A 22600-nucleotide genomic window follows, 5' to 3' on the forward strand; every position below is an offset into this window, starting at 1 on the left:
GGAACGCAACTCAAGGGCAGAATAGTCTGGATGTGTAGAGACAGCACAACAGTGCTGCGGGCAAAGTTGTTCCTTAGGGGTGGGTTCCGGTGTTTCTTTCTAATTTTTTTTTTTCCCTTTGTGCCTAGTGGGTTGTCCAGTCTCTTTCAATCAATAACCCACATACAGTAATAAGTAAATAGCACTGTTGAAATTGATATATGCCATAGAAGTGCAGCCTTGTGCATTTTCAATACAGTAGCTGTCATCCAAACTGTAGCCTTTCGTTTACATCAGGTAATACTGTCAAAGTACACAGTTACATTGACAACATGCCTAAACATTTTTGACGACCTTGTTCGTGAACAATGACTCAATGACTTATCATTCTGATGACACTGACATGATCATTGGCATGAATATTTACTTTTGAGAGATGTACTAAGGATTTCTAGTGACTGACTAGCTTTAGAAACATATATATTGTATATTGCAGTTTGTACAAATAGTTCTGAGAAATGCACTTATTATTTTACACATGTTAGGGATGATGTGAAAAATGCACCAAAGCGACTGAGAAAAACTGTAAAGATGAGTTAAGGCCTCAACATCTTACTGACTTTATCTGAACTAACATCAATCTGAATTTCTGTCGGTGTCCATTTTGAAAGCGCTGAACAAAAAGGCCCACCTCGTCGTAGCTCGTTTGCTTGCACTTGCTTATACTTAGAGTTGAGCGTTAATGATATAAGAATAAACTTTATGAATTTACTGCACATAAATGTAATAATGTTTGTATATGGTTCAAAAGTCAAAACTCATTTTGGCGTTTGTTATTACTGAAGGAGAATGCGGTTCTTATCGACTTACACAAATCCACAAGGAGTGAGTAGTAACTACTGTATATTTGTTAAAGCAAGTCAGACATATCAGCTATGTTTTAAAAAAGGCAGCAAATGAGGCTGAATGATCTGTTTCGCTGCCAGACAAGACTCTGCTTATAGCCAAGTGTAGCGGTGGTAAGGATTCACTCCATGATGCTGAAAGGAAAGCTCTGCTGTTGGGACAGCTTTATGTAGGCCCTTACAGTTTGTGGGCACCGTTTGTCACGGTTATAGTGCAATTAATGTATTGTTTAGTGTTGTGTAATGGCTTTGCTGGCATGCACAGAAGAAAAAAAATGTTTTGCCCCACCAAGATGTACATGCTTAAATCTCCACTGGTGCAACTTCTGATAAATGGTCATTGGTCAACAATCAAGAGCGGCACGTTTTGGTTCTGAAGTATAGATGAGAAGGTAACGACAACTTGTGGTCAGTGGGTTCAGAACAAGAACAACGGCAACATTTTTCTTTCTCCAAAATGGGTAAATTACCAGCACCGAAAATGGCACTATGGAGACTGTGGACAAAAAGGCACATGGCCTGCATAAGTATTGCTCCGTACTCCAGAGAAGTGACATGATAGCCTATATCCTTACTTGATAATGGCTGTTAACACGAAAGACTCCAAATGCAGGTGTAAAATGCTATTTATTTCTGTAGCCTGTCTTTGCATTTTGAAAATGCATGACGTTTATGGCTGTAATGACAAGTTACATTTGCGCAGCGATCGTGCATACATCTTCGTGTGTGCACACCTGCATGTGCTTGCGTGGATGTCACAAGTTTTATATCACTCCTTTTTGGGGGTTTTGGGTCAAATATATTTGAAAACCACTGGGATACATGATAGTGTCACCAAATGGAGTTTGGTTGTGTCATGTTCTGACCATCGTTCTTGTGTGTTTTCCTTGTTTTAGTGTTGGTCAGGACGTGAGCTGGGTGGGCATTCTATGTTGTGTGTCTGGTTTGTCTATTTCTATGTTTGGCCTGATATGGTTCTCAATCAGAGGCAGGTGTTAGTCATTGTCTCTGATTGGGAACCATATTTAGGTAGCCTGTTTTGTGTTGGGTTTTGTGGGTGATTGTTCCTGTCTTTGTGTGTGTGGCACCAGATAGGACTGTTTTGGTTTTTTTCTTGTTTTGTAGATTGTTGTATTTTCATCTTTATTAAAGATGTACAAAACTAACCACGCTTCTTTTTGGTCCGCCTCTCTTTCACCAGAAGAAAACCGTTACAGGTTGGATATAGTAATGGCAGGCTGCTTTATTTCCTACAAGTTCTATTTTGACTGTAATTGCTTTGTTAATAAGTGCAGAATTTATTCCAGTTCAAAATACTTTACTCATAAGATTGTGCTGCTTTCCCATCTTCTTGTAACACGTCTGTGGCTGCAGTTGTGGGACTTCTTTTGGTTGGGTGCCCCCCAAAAGGTCTGTGCATTGCCCTGCCAGACTTAATAGGAGTTTCAGCATCAGCACTCCAAGTTCAAATATCCAAATGAACGTAGACTGTTCTCCTATCATTAGATATCCTTGTCGGAAATATTGCACGGTAACACATGGCTAAAATGCTCATTTTAATACACACAGGGAAATACACTGAACAAAAAATATAAATGCAACATGTAAAGTGTTGGTCCCATGTTTCATGAGCTGAAATAAAAGATCCCAGAAATGTTCCATATGCACAATAAGCTTATTTACATCCCTGTTAGTGATCATTTCTCATTTGCCAAGGTATTCCATCCAACTGACAGGTGTAGCATATCAAGAAGCTGATTAAATAGCATGATCATTACACAAGTGCACCTTGTCCTGGGGACAATAAAAGACCACTCTAAAATGTGCAGTTCTGTCAGACAACACAATGCCACAGATGTCTCAAGTTTTGAGGGAGCAAGCAATTGGCATGCTGACTGCAGGAATGTCCACCAGATCTGTTGCCAGATCATTTAATGTTAATTTCTCTACCATAAGCCACCTCCGACACTGTTTTAGAGAATTTGGCAGTACGTCCAACCGACCTCAGAACTGCTGACTGTGTATGTGTGGATGAACGATTTGCTGATGTCAACGTTGTGAACAGAAAGCCCCATGGTGGCGGTGTGATAATGGTATGGGCAGTCAAAAGCTATGGACAACGAACACAATTGCATTTTATCGATTTGAATGCACAGAGATACCATGAGATCCTGAGACCCATTGTTGAGCCATTCATCCACCACCATCACCTCATGTTTCAGCATGATAATGCACAGCCCCATGTCGTAAGGATCTGTACACAATTCCTGGAAACTGAAAATGTCCCAGTTCTTCCATGGCCTGCATACTCACCAGCCATGTCACCTATTGATCATGTTTGGGATGCTCTGTATCAACGTGTACGACAGCATGTTCCAGTTCTCACCAATATCCAGCAACTTCGAAACAGCCATGGAACAGGAGTGGGACAAAATTCTACAGGCCACAATCAACAGCCTGATCAACTCTATGCAAAAGAGATGCATAAGGCAAATGGTGGTCACAGCAGATACTAACTGTTTTTCGGATCCACGCCCCTACCTTTTTTTAAGGTATGTGTGACCAACAGATATGAAGTCCATAGATTAGGGCCCAATGAATCTATTTCAATTGACTGATTTCCTTATATGAACTGTAACTCATTCAAATCCAAAAAACTGTTACATGTTGCGTTTACATTTTTGTTCAGTGGAAATGTCCAAAGTGGAACCAGAACTTCCGCCATATTGGATTATTTCTTCTTCATTTATGAATTACTGGTAGAAATTCCATGTCATTTTGTATCCATGCTCTTTGTACTGGTCCGTATTTAAATTGTTGATTTGACAAAAGAGGCCCATAGAATTTTTGAATATATGACAGTTTGACACCAGTTTGACACAAGTGCAACTTAATGAACTTGGCTAACACTAATACATTTCTTATATTGTATTTCTAATACAATCATATTTTTATGTTATTTCCATTGACTCAAACATTAAGCTGTACGACACACAGTTGTGCACTTTGATAGACATATAGTAGGGTAGAGTGGTAGCCATTCCAGGAGCATTATGCCCTTAATTCACATGGTGGGCTGTGTGCTTATTTGTTTGGAAACTCTGCATGACCTTTGTTGCGATCATCACATTCATCCCCAATTTGTGCCCAGACTTCCATGGTTTTGACCACTGCAACTGCTTTTTCAAGAGACAATTCCCCTCCTTGTGTGACATATTTTTGTGCTTTGAATGGTTTAACTCAATTCTTTTCATAGGACAGAGTGGGATTTTGTCCTATTCCATAGAAAACACTACTATTGAAAAAGCCTCAAAGGGTTCTTAAGTACAGACATTGCAAAGGTCATTTTCGCTGCATAGCTTGGCTTCCAGTCAAAGTTTTTCCAGTGTCCATTTTGACAGTTCTATACAGTAACTTTCTTAATTAACAATTGTCATTTTTCAACGAAGCCCATCTAGTACCGAAACTTTATAGAGGTGAGTCAAACCATGTTTTCAATATCACTTCTCTAGCCTCCTTCGCTGCCTCAATCACATTTTTGAATGTGTGTACATTTTCCCATGAGCTAGAGGTTATGGTTAGGGTTTATGTTAGGGTTAGAGTAAGATAGCAAACAAAAACAATCCCCTCAAACACGCATGCTACTATTTAACACAACCCTGGTTATTATTATTTTATTTTTTTAACCTTTATTTAATGAGGCAAGTCAGTTAAGAACAAATTCTTATTTTCAATGACGGCCTAGGAACAGTGGGTTAACTGCCTTGTTCAGGGGTAGAACGACAGATTTTGACCTTGTCAGCTCGGGGATTCGATCTGGCAACGTTTCAGTTGCTACCTAGAATAATACAGACAAAGGTCCTCTCCATAGGGCATAACACTTCATTTGAATACAATTTTTTTTAAAGTAAACTGCTATTCGAACCCATTGTCAATGAAGGTACAACATGGCCTTTTTTTAATCATAACTGGATTATCATCATGATGAATGTATGAACAAAAGAAAAACACACGTGGCTTTTTTGGTAGGCATATATACTGTATATAATATGTATCCACACTCTTACCACACATGTCACAAAGTTCAAGTTATTTCACAACAACAGCACCAAAGAGCTTTGATTGATTTATCACCTCCTCCCTTACATTCATTCATTCATTATTTTTCAGAAATACATACTAATCATCTATTAATTACGGACATTAATAATTTACAATAAAATAACAATTTTAGGTACAATTCTCATTTCTTTCTTTTGTACTACAGTAATTTCACTCACCTCATGCTCCTTCCCTACTAAACCTCCCGCCATGGTGACTGATCTTAAAACATTTCACACGGGAAAAGGTCTTAAAAATGGCAAAACCTTCTGCACTGTTTTCAATCATGTAGCATCAAGTTCAATTCTGTATATCCAACTATGCAAGCTGCTTACTGTAGTTCAAAAGCTTTTCCAGAACCCTTTCCTAAGTCCTCCCTTTGCCCAACCCCACACTTCCAAGCTTTTCTCCAACTCTTACATGGAAATCTGGACTACCACTCCAGTATTCTTAAAATCACAGACGAAAAAGTGGAATACTGCAGCTTTAAGACATAAAAGTCACAAATGTAGACTGTGTTTAAAATCATATTGGGAAAACCCTCACAAACCCATTTATAAAACAACTAACACAGAACAATTGAACTATCATACTGTATGACAACATTTTTCTTTAGTTTGTTTTGGCCCAAACATAAAAACAAATACAAACTGGTATAAAATACTGTTATTGTAGTTTCATATTGCAAAACATCTGCATATGTAAATGCATTTGTATGTTAAATGCCTGTGTTCCTCGTGATTATCTGCATATGTAAATGCATTTGTATGTTAAATGCCTGTGTTCCTCGTGATTATCTGCATATGTAAATGCATTTGTATGTTAAATGCCTGTGTTCCTCGTGGTTATCTGCATATGTAAATGCATTTGTATGTTGAATGCCTGTGTTCCTCATGACTATCTGCAAATGGAAAAAAAGAGACCTGTGATATTTCCGTAAACTGAAATGTCATGTTTGACAATGGCCGAACTCCAAGTTCACCATGCCGTCCTGAACTGACAGTCTGTCACCTGAACTCCGCAAGCTGTAATGCTTGATAACTCTCTACTTCGAAACACTGTGACACTGTCTAACCAAAACAATCAAATAATAAAACACAAAACCAAAAAGGTACCATCATGTTACACCCATGGCCAATCACTGAAAAGCTTTGTGTGTAATGTGCCAATTACCTCCAGTAGCTAAACATGTGTGATGTGTTACCAAAACATAAACAGACTCATTTTTGTGGCTCTTTTTGTGATTACTATTGCGGCAAAATAAATGTGAGAAAATGTGGCAAAAAAATGCAATGCTGCCCCTTTGCAATCTCATGGATATTTGTTTCTCTGAGTACTTGTATTGAAATTCACAACATGGAGATGAAACTTTAATTTAGTGCAAAAGCTTAAAAACAATCACCCTGTTCTTATAAGAATGAAATGTATGTCTTTGTTTTCCTCCCTCCGAGAGGCATCAGATGCTCAATTGGATTCACATGAACGACAACCACAACACAAACAGGACAGAAGAGGTCGAAACAAACAAAAACCAAGGTAATAAAAAGCAAGGAGAGCAATGAAACGAATCAAAAACATCATTCGAAAACGTTTTTGTCCATACACTCCTTGCCATTGGTCCGTGAGTAAGGTTCAAAAGCAGAAGAGCTCAGGTAGCGGGCAGACAGTTCCTGTAGGTTCCCGGCCATAGAAAGCGGGTTGGAGGACATGCGGGTGGCCACGCTTCCCAGCAGAGAGGGCATGGGGAAGCTGAACAGGCCATGAGCTGACGGGGAGCTCTGGAGGCCCGCTACCGTCCCTGAACTGGTCACTATGGGCAGAGGGGGACTGCCCCCGGCCGTCCCTGAGCTGGCACCACTGCTGCTGCTGCTGCTTCCATTGCTGGCCATGCCCATGGAGGGCCCTCGCAGGGCAACACTCAAGGTGCCGTTGCCACAGTGCTGCAGGAGCCCCGGCAGACCTGGCGGCGTGAGGAGCCGGCCCTGCTCTAGGAGTCTTAATACACTGCAGGTGGCTGCCGTCTCCGACACCACAGAGCGCAGCTCTGAATCTTTGCCCTGGTCCTTCTTCTGCTTTGTGCGTCGGTTCTGGAACCAAACTTTAACCTTGAGGGAGGACACAAAACCAAATTCAGACAGAAAATAAGCATTAGAGACCTTAAGCAAAATAGGGCCTATTTTCCAAATGAACATACTTTGGATAATATGTATATTTTCTTATCTCTGTAGGCATTTATTGCAACACCAATGTTTTCAGAAAATGACAATGATTTGGATTGTTGTGAATAATTCCGAATTCCCCTGTGGTCTCAGTATAGGTCACACTTTGATGGCCACATGATTTGAATTGTGATAGTAATAAAATTGGTCGCATGATCAGGGAATGAGGCCCAGCCACCACCCCTTGACAGATTTAGTAGCTAATTTACAGAAATACGGATGAAATCACAACCTAATGCCATGTACATATTTATGTATCAATGTCACATTAATGGATGTTATCAGAGTCACACATAATTTGTATGTTTTCATAGTAGGTATGGGCATACACTACACAGTACTTTGTTTGGGGTCTAAACTTGAACTAAACTTTCCGTAAAGAAAACTATGTCACGGGAGGCATGAATAACTCAATAACATATTTTTCTCCTGGTAAAATGCAGAATGTAAGATACAGTAGTAAGAAATTAATCAAATGTATTTCCATAACCTTTAAAATCTTTAGTATATTAAATAATTCATGAACTAAAGGACATGAAAGCAACGAAAGCAGGGTCAGATAGTAATGAGTATAAGGGCCGGCCCAAGTTTATATGCATGTATGTGTCTGAAGTATAACAAGGACTGAGGTATAACAAAGTAAAGTGTGTATGACAGATTAACATGGCTATTGTATTCCTAATCAAGTAGATACATTAGTCAAGTAAATACAAAGTAAAGTAAACGTGTTTCTATTCCACGTTTGATAGGTCTATTTTTATTGTTAAATGACTATCTTTTCCCATTTGGGTTTTATAAATATACATTTTATATAATAAATTCCTTGAAAAAATGATATCAGGAGTTTGTATTTGTTTGCATTTCTTCATGTTTTTTCCCAACTCTGTCAAGTCTGTGGCAATCAAATCTGATTGCTTTCATATGTACCATAATTAGAGTGAATGTGTCTCAATCAATGAGCCTCCAGCTACAGTACCTCAAACGGCAGCTACTTCAATCACATCTGAATAGTATGTTTTTCCTCATGTTGTTGTCGATAAACAACTCAGTAAATTCACAAGGTTAGTGGGTTAATCGCAAATCTATTTTACACACTGTAAGTAAGGAATTACATTATGATAACCATAACAATTGGTGAACATCTTTTATCTGAGAGGATACATTTTCAACAACGTCCAACGAGGGGCTCTAAAGCCAACGACCCAAACAAAGGTGATTAGGTGTGCACACTTCAGCAAATGGCTGTCCTTTCTTAATGTAACACCCCAAGAGTGCCTCGGAACAAAAATTGTATTTCATGATGCTGTCATTAGAGCCCACTTCATCAATGCATGAACGAGACATTTGAAGATTTAAAGTAATCAAGTAGCATGGCTGCGTGGAACATTTAATGTTGCATGTGAAAAGACGTGAAGAAAATTCCAGCCTATTGTCCTCCCCGTGAATGGGGACCTAACAGCTGCGTGAAGTCTAAAGTACCATTATTCTCTATTGAAAACCACCAAAGAATTCTGAATTCAATGTGTGCTGACATGGTTAACCACATGTACTGTATACTGTAGCTACATACAAAATAAAAGGCATCAAATGTATGGGTCAGAAAAAAAAATATTAAACTTTTTTTAATGTATGTATATGCTAGATCATTATAAATATTTATTGTGATGATCAGAAATGTGTGAGAGAAACATGTGACTATGTTGTGACTGACAAAAAATACCTGAGCATAATGCTCCAGTCCAACATCTGTCCAAAGAACAGGGTAGTTTAGGCCCGATTTTCAGCATTCATGACATACGTAAAAACATATGCAAATGTGGCTGACCATGCCATTAGCCAGCTTGCAAGATAAATAAATAAATAGAATTATGCTGCAAATATGTCGGCCTGAGCTCTGAAGCAGAGAGCAGGGTTTCCCTGAAGTGAAAATTATACATTGAAGGGTAACTAAATTTGGTATCTCTTGTCGAGAGCGAGCAGATACACGCAAATACAGTTCACCGTCAGTGTATGCAGCGTGACCTTTCCCTGACCTCACAGCTAAGGCCTGTGGACAAGAAAACTGAAAATATGGCTAACATGGCAATAGAATTGACCGAGATTGCATAGTTTACTAAGCGAAATACAACAAAATATATTTTATTTGAGTTTTGTATATGATCATTACCTTACAATAGTATTGCTTGAGCTATGTGATCAGTGAAACAGTTTTCCACATTTTTTTATTATCTTCTAAATGATTTTAGTTAGAAACAATTAGCTAACCAGTATGCTAAATAAAATGTCAGCTGGGTTATAGTAACAATTAAATAGATTGTATTGGAATGGGATGGAATATGACAACAAGTATGATGACAATATGGAAAGCAACATTTTTCACATTTGAGATAAGATTTGAAAATACCTAAGGGTCGTTCCACGAGTCCCTTTTATGTCCTTGTGTCATTGTGTGTAGGTTTTGATAAAACACAACGTTTAACAGTTGTATCACATATACTATATATACAGAAGTATGTGGACACCCCTACAAACTGGTGGATTCGGCTATTTCAGCCACACCCGTCGCTGACATGTGTATAAAATTAAGCATACAGCCATTTGTCTCCATAGACAAACATTGGCAGTAGACTGGCCTTACTGAAGAGCTCAGTGACTTTCAACGTGGATCTGTCATTGTATGCCACATTTCCAACAAGTCGGATCATCACATTTCTGCCCTGCTAGAGCTTCACTGGTCAACTGTAAGTATTGTTAATGTGAATTGGAAACGTCTAGGAGCAACAACGGCTCAGTCTCGCAGTGGTAGGTCACACAAGTCACAGAACGGGACCTCCGAGTGCTAAAGCGTGTAGCGCATAAAAATGATCTGTCCTCGGTTTCAACACTCACTGCCGATTTCCAAACTGCCTCTGGAAGCAACGTCAGCACAAGAACTGGTCGTCGGGAGCTTCATGAAATAGGTTTACATGGCTGAGCAGCCGCACACAAGCCTAAATTCACAGTGCACAATGCCAAGCATCGGTAGGAGTACTGTAAAGCCAACGCATTCTCTGGAGTGATGAATCATGCTTCACCATCTGGCAGTCCGACAAACTAATCTGGGTTTGGTTGATGCCAGGAGATGCTACCTACCCGAATGCATAGTGCCAACAGTAAAGTTTGGTGGAGGAGGAATACTAGTCTGGGGCTGTTTTTCATGGTTTGGGCTAGGCCCCTTAGCTCCACTGAATGTAAATTATAATGCTGCAACATACAATGACTTTCTAAACGATTCCGTGCTTCCAACTTTGTGGCAATAGTTTGGGGAAGGCCCTTTCCTGTTTCAGCATGACAATGCCCCAGTGCACAAAGCGAGGTCAATACAGAAATGGTTTGTCGAGATCGGTGTCGAAGAACTTGACTGGCCTGCACAGAGACTTGACCTCAAACCCATCGAATACATTTTGGGTTGAATTTTGGGTTGAATTGGAACACTGACTGCGAGCCAAGCCTAATCGCCCAACATCAGTGCCCGACCTCACTAATGTTGTTATGGCTGAATGTAAGCAAATCCCCGCAGAATTCTGATGTTCCAACATCTAGTGGATAGCCTTCTCAGAAGAGTGGAGGCTGTTATAGCAGTAAAGGGGGGACCAACTCCATATTATTAATGCCCATGATTTTGGAATGAGATGTTCGACAAGCAGGTGTCCACATACTTTTGGTCACGGAATGTACATCTACGCTCTAACTAAATGTAACCATATTCCAACAATAGTGATTTTATTAAAAAAACATTGAACATCTAATTGTCAAATCATAGTGTTAAAGCAGGTGAGCTGGTTCTACTCTTTTAGGCAATATTCTGGTGTTTTGTTGCGGAAAACTGAGCCTGTCAAGCATGACACGTCAGCTATGCTACCCATAGATAGATAGGCTAGAAGTTTTTTTTAAAGTTCAATTATTTTGTTACACATGCATTAAATTGCCCCATCCCTGTTGCAAATAACAAGCTTCCATGCTCCCTGTCACAATGGGAGTTATGGCTGATTTAAGATGAAATTGTTAACCCTGTTATGGTCAACACTTTTACTTGAATTGCCATTTTCATTTTTCTTAACTTAACCTTTTGAGATGGGAAACCGTGTGTCTCATGAAGTTGAGCATGTGTTTTTTATGACAGAATGTTCAAATGAGGTTAAATAAATCATTATTATTGACAAAATTACACTACCCAGAAGGCACTTCATTGAACAATCCGATAACATATGATCTATGATAGCACAGAACATAGATGTCGTATTGCACTTGCCATTCATTTTTATTTACTCGTGGTCAGAGGGGAAAAAGGCACATGTATTGTGTATTGCTTGGATTACCTGAGTTTCAGATAGATTTAGCTGGCGGGCCAGCTCTGTTCGTTCCCTCCCAACCACATACTGGCACCTCTGGAACTCCATCTCCAGGCGATAGAGTTGCTCTGCGGTGAAAGAGGTCCGGGTTCGTTTGGGACGGTCCAAATCCAGTCCCTTTGGCAGAATGATTTCTCGTATAGACCCTTTGGCATCTACAACAAGGAACAAGTGACCATTGAAGCTTTATCAATGATAGCTATGTTCAATTATAGAAACACTTGTGGGTCATCAGGTAGCCTAGTGGTTAGAGAGTTCGGATCCTCGGTCTGTTGGGAAGTGAGCTGGCAACCAGAGGGTTGCTGGTATGAAATCATTGAAGCCATTACCTGCCTTTGAGCAAAGCACTTAACAGCCCCCCTGCACCTCTCCAAATACCTGTGTATGTGTGTCTTTTGGAGGGGTTGGGTTAAAAGTGGAAGTCAGATTTTTGACCAATAAAGTGATCTCTTAGTCTGAACTTAATCACATCAGAATGACCATTCATCATTTTTGTAATATCTGTATGCCTACTGTTGTCCATGAAATTGATGATTGTCTCCAATGAAAGACTTAGGTCTTGAGGATCTCTGTACATCTCCATTTAATTACATTACACAATCCAATATGTTTTGATAACTAAGAATGTCTGCAAAATGGAAAAATGAACCATCCAGGTACGCACATGAATATGGCGCAATATTTATATGAATGCATACAATGCACAATATCAATCACAGTTCTACGCATTACTTCAGTTGATACACTGACATTTTCCCTACCAACTACTGTACTTTGCAGACTAACTACGGGTAACCTCAAGTGCACGAAAACCAGTTTTAAAAAAGAACCGTCTTTAATTCATTTGAAAAGTGCCGTTTACAGAAGAAAGTTGATTGGATAAAAAAAAAGAATAAAACATCTACAAAATACAGCGATATTATCCATTTATTTCATTGTGATAATTTACTTTTACCAACTCATTTATTGCAGTAATACTTTAAATGACCATATTTTATCATGTCAATCAGAACTCTCTCCTAAAATGAGTCAACTAACCTCAAACGTGTTTTTTCCTCTAGGTTTCTACAATCCAAATCCAATGTGTACAGTAGTTAAAAAGTTGTACTTTTTGTCATGTGAATGCAAAATAATTCAAGGATATACATTTAAATCATTTGATTTGATATTAATTCCATAGCTGTATTAGCTTTTATAGACTTAATAGAAAAGAGAGAAAATATAGTAGGAAAAGGTTATTTCTCAATTAACTTAAATGTATTATTACTTTTTATAGTTTTTATATAGTATTATTATTTCTCTCATCATCTAAAAGCAGCAAAAGATAACCTAAAAGTATGACCATTTATCTTTGAATGTAGTTTTCATTTAGTTGTTAAATGATTTCTATACTAATTAGCAAGGATTATTCCTATTTTTTAAACAGTCTCTGTTTAACCAACTGTGTTAAACAGAGTAGATAAATGATGTGTGCTTATTCCACGGCAATTTACCCCTGAGGCCAGACGACGCTCATAACAATTAACACATTTATTTGTATTAACTACATATGAAATAGCTTGAATCAAAGATGATATAAGCAAATACATTTTACGTCCATTAGTACTGTCATTCAACATCTGTATCTGAATAAGACAGCAAACACCTATGTATCATATTCTTTTAAGCTTCTCTGAATATTGTTTTCAAATACAAAGTCTTTTTCAAAAGGAGAAAATGCATTCTTAATTTAGAAACCAAATGTATTTAGAAACCTTAAATAAAGGTTTGCTATGATTCTTTAAGTGTGCCCTATAATTCAATTTCAGAAGAAACACAATTGTTGTGAATCATTTTTGACACAAGGAGCATGTCACAAGGAGCATGTCACAAGGAGCATGTCACAAGGAGCATGTCACAAGGAGCATGTCACAAGGAGCATGTCACAAGGAGCATTTCACAAGTGTTACATAAGTCATGAAAATATGGACATACAAAAGTGCTCAAAATGTATGTTTTTATTTACTCTTTTATATTTGTATTTACTCCTAATTCAGAATGTTTTTTTGAAAAATTCAGCATATCTCACATAGCAAATTATCTTATTTCTTCCTGTGGGTACATAGAGAGTAAAGCAATGAGTAAATAGACCCCATACGCTTCAGCATTAGAACATATGAGTAGAAATCCTCTCACCTCTGACAAGTATTCTCCGGCAGTAGTCTGGGTCCCCCGTGCTCGCTCGGTTCTTCTCACCGTTTTCCACCATCCCAGATGGTGAGAAGGACTCCTGCTGATTCTTTAGGAAGGTTTTGGAAAGGTTTCCCTGGGAATCCTTGCTGTCTTTCCCATCCTTTAGTCCGTTCTTCAGCCCCATCCCCGGTTCTGTTTCCTGGTTGTATCTGACCTCCATAATCACTTATCCTCTCCGATATTTCTTTCCTCCCCCACTTTCTTTCCTTTGTCAGATGAAAAAAGGGATTGCAGAGAGTATTGCGTGTTGTGTTGTCTCAACAGTGTGGCTTTGTTTTAAAACAGCACCTTTTAGACCAGAGAGTCACCTACCTAATGTTCGGGGAGCGTTTGCCTCACCCGCCAAGGTGCCCTATTTTCATTGTCCAACTCACTTGCCCAATGATCATGGACTTATCACTGAAACTTAAAAGCGATTTAATGACACCTCGCCTTGTTACATACACATCAGGCTGATAGATGATCTCCAAATAATCAGAGCGATGGATCGACACACGCTCGCTGTTTCAATTGATTACGGTAATTTTGCTCCTTCCACATTTGCATTGCCTCATGAATACACTAAATTGTTTGGGAAATATATCAGGTCCTAATAGAGGGGTTCGCTCACTCCGTCCTCATCTGTCAGCCAGCTCTCAGTCAGGGAATCAAGAGAAATGATTGGTCTCGCTTTGCAAAATAGCCTCCCTGAGCACACAGACACAATCACAGGGGTACAACACTTCCAGAAAAGTTCCCAGGCACTTCATTCTTTGATCCCCGGAACATGGCCAGCCATTTTCAACGTTTCTCCGGAGTTGGTTGTCTGGCCACGATGGCTGACTTTAATCGCATTTATTGTGTCTTTTGCCAATGATCGTCCCTCTGCAACATAGAGCTCTTGCCGATATAGTACTTTCACAGGCGAGTGGGAGTAAGAGAAGGATAGAGAGAGAGAGCGAGGGAGGGAGGGAGACCGAGATAGAGAGAATAAAGCAGAGGCAGAGAGACAGAGGATACAGAATAAAGTGAATCCACCCCGGTAGGAATTTGTACTCTCCACGACAGCTGATTCACATAAACCACCTGGCTCTGCTTAACAGGAACTGTGTTAAAGTTTCCTGTGTCGTCCCACGTCACTCAGCACGACGAACAACAGCAGGAAGAGCTGCCCACAGGTCCTAGTCATTAATGCAGTGTCCCCACCATTCATATAAGAAGCAGTCTGCTGCATTTCTAATCTTAATCTGAAAAACACAAAAAGGGGACAAAACTTGTCATTAGTGCCCCTGCACTCACACCAGTGGAACGGCCCCCCCTCTCTAGCACTTCCTTCCATCCCACTATCCACCCACCCACCCACCAACTCTTAGCTATTTCCATTGTCAGAACAACAATATCTCAGGGAGTAATCCAATAAGACCATTGATTAGGCTACAATGATTCAATTCAAACCAATGGCCCTGTGCAAGGAACATTCTCCGGCCCTTCTCGTCACCTTGCGGGGCCAGAAGCCCTCTTCAAGCTGTCCCCCTCCCTGAACACCAATAATTCCTTTATGGGAAACAGAGAGGAAAAGTAGTGAAAGATGGCAATTATCTAATTGGACTATTAACAAACAATTCTGTGAGTGTGGCTGCCAGGCAGCAGTCTTGGGGTGGGTTTAAGGGCCGCATGTTGCACTAACTTTATTCACTGAGTGTTTAGGGACGACTGGTTGAAGTGGAGAAGGAGCGATTGTTCAAGACATGTAAAAGGGGGCTAAAAAGGGAGCGACTGAAGGGGAATTCTGCTTCTCAAGCTGTGTTGCTGAGCTTCAGCCTGGGAAACAGCTTGTACACGCAGCCCTGTGGCCTCTCGGGTTCCAACAATGACTCATCTTGAAATATCCAGTCCCCAATTGCTAGTTCTACAGCAATATTGCAAATACACTGTAAATTAGTGTGAATATAATGTGAAAATTTAAAATCCATGGAATAGGCAGGAAAATAGTATGTACATTCAAAAGGTTGAGTATTCAAAAAAGAAAATCGATGGGTGTGCTTTGTTGAGAAATGAAATGCTCTATTCTCTTTGACACTTAGCTTCTGCATGTCTTTTCACAGGCTCCGCAGCTAGTTTGATTTTATTCCATTGTTCTTATCACAATGTGTTAGTTGTGTTTCTCATTTTTAATTATGAGCTCACTTTGAAAGCTTCGTACACATCAAACAAGATGGTAAAACAGTACATCAGTAACAGTCGCTCTATACCTGTGCAATGTTGTAATTGCTATAGTAACAACATTCTATTAACATGCTGTTTACGTGGTGATTTTAGTCATCATTTTACAATGGCGTTGTTATGGAGTTGAGCATTTTTTTTTTGGGGGGGGGGGGGGGGGTGAAATAAGGAACGGATTGCAACAATCAAAAATCAGATTGCAACAACTTAAATGCTGGTACTAAGTGCAACCACATGGTTCAGATATGGGTAGAAGAGCAAGTTCATGTGAAGTGTTACCAGGACCAGCGAATGCGCTATTTACTGGTCAAATTGGGAATGGTTGGGCACAATATGAAGAGGCAGTGGTGGTGCTGTGGTTATTAAAGGGGCATGGTCTTCCCCAGTAACAGTCCTGGCAATGCAGGGTGCCCTCGGATAAGATTGTAAAAGCTAAATGAATACATTTAGAGGCTGCACCCCATGGCGCTGCATTGGCGCTGATTTTGTCACTTCCACTCTATCCAAAAAGAAGGTTACATCCCTCCCAATAATGGGCATTATTCAAGAGAGACATAACCGTCTCAGTAATAGCAACATTTTGCAACAGAGATAGCGCTATAGCATTATCCTCCCACAAATACAGTGGTTTCTGCTTATAAGTATCACAGACAAAAGAACCATTTATGGTGGAAGAAAACAGGACAGAGGCCTTTGTAGACTTTTACTTACTATGCTTGTAAGAAGCAATTGGTTATAAGATTGTCAAAATGTTCCAAATTGTGTGGGTTGAATTTGGTTCTTTTAAAATAAGAACATTGTAGTACACATGATTTGTATATGTATCTACGTGTATGGCAGATGGTAGGGAAACTACCCCTCATTTCCCCCCTCAACCTGTGTCACCAGGAACCCACTTCACATGATCCCGTCATATAACATGCATCTGTAGCTCCATTCAGAGCCTCTCTCAGAACACCTAATAGCAGCAGCCCACAACTGGAAGCTCTTAACCATACATATTGGTCATCATGGGTGGGCTAGCGACTGTTTACAGAAAAGGCCAACTGCAAGCAGGGACACTACCACTAGCAGTTCTAGTAAAACACATTCATCATGATCACAGCCAGCGTGATTAGTGGGAAGGTCCAGTATCAGAGCCTTGCTCTTCCACTGTGATTGTGTGTGTGTGTGTGTGTGTGTGTGTGTGTGTGTGTGTGTGTGTGTGTGTGTGTGTGTGTGTGTGTGTGTGTGTGTGTGTGTGTGTGTGTGTGTGTGTGTGTGTGTGTGTGTGTGTGTGTGTGTGTGTGTGTGTGTGTGTGTGTGTGTGTGTGTGTGTGTGTGTGTGTTTGTACAGTGTAATGGATTGGGAAACAGAGAGAGGACATTTCAATATCCTTCTGTCAATCAAGGCAGAAAACTGGAGGTTTAAACTAAACACATTTATGCCTGGATAGAAATCAACGTGTTTCGCAAACAGGCGCCCGGAAATCAAATAGGCCTGCACATAAAATACAAATCTGTTCAATTGGGGTGGCATGATGATGTGGTGTGAAATTTGTGGCGATCTCGGAGATGAAATGGTAAATGTTGATGCAGACCAGACAATAACATCCATCTGTGTTTATATTAGAATTCCTTTATGCTGCCTAAGCAAAGGCACTCCTGGCATTAGTGATGAGCAAGTTCAGTCAACAGAGAGAACCCGAAAACTATATTCTTGTTAATAGGTCATTGATGCCTAATTACCAAGCGTCCCAGTATTTTCTTTGGGTAATGTTACTTGGCACCCTCTAACAAAGCCTCTAATAGAAGTTAACTTGCTACCAGGGGATAAGTCTTGGCAAGTTATACAAAATGTGTTAATTCAAGCTAAACATGTGTATTGAAAGATTTTTATGTTTACAATTAGCATGATTATATCCTTATGGTAGTAAAACCAGCTGTTACCCAAACTGAATTATGTAGTTAGGAGCGTGTTCTTTCTAGGTACATAGGGGCCTGCACAGGCGGCTGAGCTGGATAATCTTGTGTGGTTTATAGCTGGTTTCACATTTACTTTTTTCTTTCTTGTCTAAACCCTTGAGCCATGTGGTTCCACCTGATCTTGTGAAAACAAACTTTCCTCCCTATTATACTCAACATTTTGAGACACTAGGTTTAAAAATGACCAATTGTGACAACTGCGCACATCATTGGGATTATGTTCTTAAATGTTCTTAAAGGTTCCAGCTGCTCCATTGTTTTCAAAGAGAGGGGGTGTCAGCGATCTTACGCCTTTTCTCAATCAACAGGTTATACAGACAAATGTTTGCAAATGTATAAAAAAACTAAACAGAAATACCACAGTATTCAGACCCTTTGCTTAGACGAAATTGAGTTCAAATGCAATGATCATCCTTGAGAAAACAGGTTTTCAGAAATGTTTGCAAATGTATAAAAAAACACAGGGGCCTCATCATTCTTAAATGGAAGAAGTTTGGAACCAACAACTTTTCCTAGAGTTGGCCATCCGGCCAAACTGAGCAATTGGGGGAGAAGGGCCTTGGTCAGGGAGGTGACCAAGAACCCGATGGTCACTCTGACAGAGCTTCAAAGTTCATCTGTGGAGATGGAAAAAACTTTCCAGAAGGACAATCATCTCTGCAGACCTCCACCAATCAGGCCTTTATGGTAGAGTAGCCAGACGGAAGCCCCACCTCAGTAAAATGCATATGACAGCCCTCTTGGAGTTTGCCAAAAGGCACCTAAAGACTCTCGGACCATGAGAAACAAGATTCTCTGGTCTGATGAAATCAACTCTTTGGCCTGAACACCAAGTGTCACGTCTGGTGGGAACCTGGCACCATCCCTACGGTGAAGCATGGTGGTGACAGCATCACGCTGTGGGGATGTTTTTCAGTGGCAGGGACTGGGAGACTAGTCAGGATCAAGGCAAAGATGAAGGGAGCAAAGTACAGAGAGATCCTTGATGAAAACCTGCTCCAGAGCACTCAGGGCCTCAGACTGGGGCAAAGGTTCACCTTTCAACAGGACAATGACCATAAGCACACAGCCAAGACAACGCAGGAGTGGCTTTGGGACAAGTCTCTGAATCTCCTTGAGTGGCCCAGCCAGAGCCCGGACTTGAACCCGATAAAACATCTCTGGAAAGAAGTTAAAATAGCTGTGCAGCAACACTCCCCATCCAACCGGACAGAGCTTGAGAGGATGGGAGAAACTCCCCAAATACAGGTGTGCCAAGCTTGTAGCGTCATACCCAACAAAGACTCGATGCTGTAATCACTGCAAAGGTGCTTTAACAAATTACTGAGTAAAAGGTTATGCTTATGTAAATATGATTTTCTTTAAATGAGCGAACATTTCTAAAAACCTGTTTTTGCTTTGTCATCATGGGTTATATTGTGTGTAGGGGAAATAAGGGAAAAAATATTTAATCTATTTAAATGTAAAACAAAATGTGGAAAAAGTCAAAGGGTCTGAATACTTTCTGAAGGCACCATCGCTGAAATGTAGCCTATAAATGAAAATAAGGAGAGAAAAAATTACTTAATGTCTTGATATTTAATAATGTCTTGTTGTACTGATGTTTCAATTAACAAGGCCTAAATAAATGATGCTTCATGTCATGAATCAGAAATTAGGCAACATAATCATACCCAATTCATATACCACCAAAGCATTACCGTGAGACCTGTTCTCCCTCTGTGGGCTCAGTGAGTGGGATGGAGAGGACGAGGAACAAAAGCCAGAGAGAGGGAGAGTGAGGGGATTTCTTCAATAGGTAGGCCCTCATCACATATCGGACCTGTCTCTATGTAGTGACTGTTCAAAAACTGTACACTGTATATTCGGTACAACTCACAGCAGAGTTATCCTTTGTAATTCTCGATCACGCAATACAGTTAAGATGATGTTAAATGTAGAGCACCACAGCCGTCCCCACTCGGTCTCCCATGTTTCCAAACACTCACAAAGATTTACCCCAAAAATCCATCTGCGCGCCTGAATGACATTCATTGTTGGGTGGGAAAATGATCTATTTTGAAAGCCTTTATGGGTCTTTTCATCACGACTGTTATCCTTAGTCTAAAGGTACACAGTGACTGACATTGGCACATAACTGTTCCAGAGATACAAAGAAACTGCTCAAATTACACCTGTAGCAATTACTACAATGATGAATTATATAGGACAAAGAGTGCTATCTAAAACTACTCAGGAATACTGTAGAAAAATCTAAAGGACCATACTGGCTTCATCATAGCTTTTCAATAGTAGATTAGTGCATGAACACTTTGATGTTTTCTTTCTTTTTATATACCAGCATCCTGACTATTCAGAAAATCCAGATATTGAATAATACAGCTGTCAATGTGAAATATTCATATTTTCAAAAAATGTATGGTTTTATTCATTTAAATCACATGTCAAACTCATTCCACAGAGGGCCGAGTGTCTGCCGGGTTTTGCTCTTCCCTTGTATTTGATTGGTGAATTAAGGTCACTGATTAGTAAGGAACTTCCCTCCCCTGGTTGTCTAAGTCTTAAAACCTGCAGACACTAGGCCCATCATGGAATGAGTTTGACACCCCTTATTTAAAGTAAACTGTCCAGTGAAAATCTCACTTTAAAAACCCCTTATCAAACTTGTATCTCAAACAGACCATTAAACAAATTAATGCAATTAACTCATGGAGAATGATGTCGCCCTGTCTCGTTGTCTGAGTTGGCCAATCAGCGGTCTACCTGCGTGAATATTTTTAATGACTGGTATATGCCCACACCATTCCAACACAGAAAATCTGCTTATTAACATACTTATTTAGCATTTTTTTTGGAAGGAAAAGTATTTCACTCTAATTAACTATAGGTCATATTTCCTAGAAATCTGGAAACACTGGACAGTTATGATTAACTCGATTGTGGGCCTAATCATACTAAGGTGGAGTGATGTCACACCATGCTTTGGAAGACAACAGCACAATTGGTTCAACACAAATATATTCATGGAAGGGAGGCAGACAGTGTCAAAACAAGGTGTCAATTTGAATTTCCCTCACTATCTTGTGGCCAACAGCATGAGTGGTCACATGGAGGCCTGAGATGCCTTCATCAAGCCAGAACATCAGCAAAAAAAACAATGAATAAGAAATCTGATTTCATCAAGACTAAAGGAAACTGTAGTCTTGTAATAAGGAGTAAGTAGCGCTAGTAAATTGCCAGGGATGCGGTACGAAGAGTGAGCTTGCGGACATGCTGTACTATAACTCTCAAGGCTATGATTTTAAAAGGAACTTTATTCTCGACTTATGAGGATGTACTCAAATCAGATGCGGTTTACATCCCAGCTATCTGAACATGCCAGAGAGTATAGAAAAGGGTGGAAAACAGAAACAATTATACATTACAGCATTTAAGGCTGCAATCAGCTGTTGAAACAAAAACAAAGCCACCTGTTTTGGTAAACAGCTTAGGGATGGGGCTTGAGAAATATAACCACTCCTGAATTCATAGACAGAGCTAAGGATGCAAGGACTGAACATCCATGAGATCAAGGGCTCTATTCAATCTGTATCACTGAAGCGATAGAATTGAAGAAATGTAGCATTGCCTTTGAATTTTAGTCAATGCGGAACTTCCGTGATACAGATTGAATAGAGCCCCTTAACTACAGATTTAACCATGTTTTTGAAGCTTTGTTTGTTTACATTGACTTTGTTTACAAACATTGGAGTAAAACAAGAATATATTCGGGGTTCTGATGGGATACGAAAGTTGAACTAAGCTCATGAGGCATTCCTAAGTTATTTTCTTCAAGAATCAATGGCTATATATCATTAGTTTAACTGTCCAAAAATTGATTTTGCAACTGCAGATTGCCCCTTTAATGTCCATGACGTGTATTGTTTTCATTGAATGTGTATCATTGTCCCCGTCTATCACTATCACCAGACAAAATGAACACACTCCGTTCAAGGTTAGGAGGGAAAAAAACTATAATAATAGTGATGCCCGGCAGTTTTAAGTGAAGAATTGTTACAAACGTCCTCCAAACCATTTGTAAACACTGAAGCATTTCCTCAATCATCAAACAGCATTTTATCTGGATCTGTAGCCATATGTGATCATTCAGTCTCCAAAGAAAATCAATACCTTCATAAGTACTTCTTCACTGAACAAATCAGTGCAGGTGAACCACGTATGCACAACAACGAATAGCTGGATAAATTCAGCTCTTTTAAAATATGTTCCCATTACTCTGTGTTTAGTCTTTCTGTACTGGGGTGATAATCTTGTCAAGTGTATGGCCTGATCTTCCTAATCAGACAGGATTGTAAGTGCTCTCTTTATTGGAGGCTCCTGAGGCCAATATCGAGGGGGGAAAACACATTCTGTTTGGAACAGTCAGGAGAAACAGAATCTTTCCAACATTGGCAATGGTTGATAGAGGAAAGGGAAAACGGAGTATTGTGCTGAGTGATCAATAACTTGGTAAAAACTTGTACGTGTGTAGTACCATATATTTGTAAGACAATACATCAATTCAATTTTGCTTGTACAGTTGCCCAACATGGCATCAAGAAAAATG

General features: G+C 39.8%; 1 protein-coding gene across 1 annotated transcript; it reads right to left on the minus strand.

The window, feature by feature from the left end:
* Positions 1 to 4652: 4652 nt before the first annotated feature.
* LOC124037211 (ventral anterior homeobox 1-like) lies at positions 4653 to 14908 on the minus strand. Its single transcript, XM_046351879.1, has 3 exons — positions 13771 to 14908; positions 11563 to 11750; positions 4653 to 7090 (listed from the first exon to the last, which is right to left on the minus strand). The coding sequence occupies exons 1-3, from the start codon at positions 13985 to 13987 to the stop codon at positions 6563 to 6565; spliced, it is 933 nt and encodes a 310-aa protein (XP_046207835.1). The 5' UTR covers positions 13988 to 14908; the 3' UTR covers positions 4653 to 6562.
* Positions 14909 to 22600: the final 7692 nt, after the last annotated feature.

This window comes from Oncorhynchus gorbuscha, linkage group LG06 (assembly GCF_021184085.1).
Source record: "Oncorhynchus gorbuscha isolate QuinsamMale2020 ecotype Even-year linkage group LG06, OgorEven_v1.0, whole genome shotgun sequence".
NCBI lineage: Eukaryota > Metazoa > Chordata > Actinopteri > Salmoniformes > Salmonidae > Oncorhynchus > Oncorhynchus gorbuscha.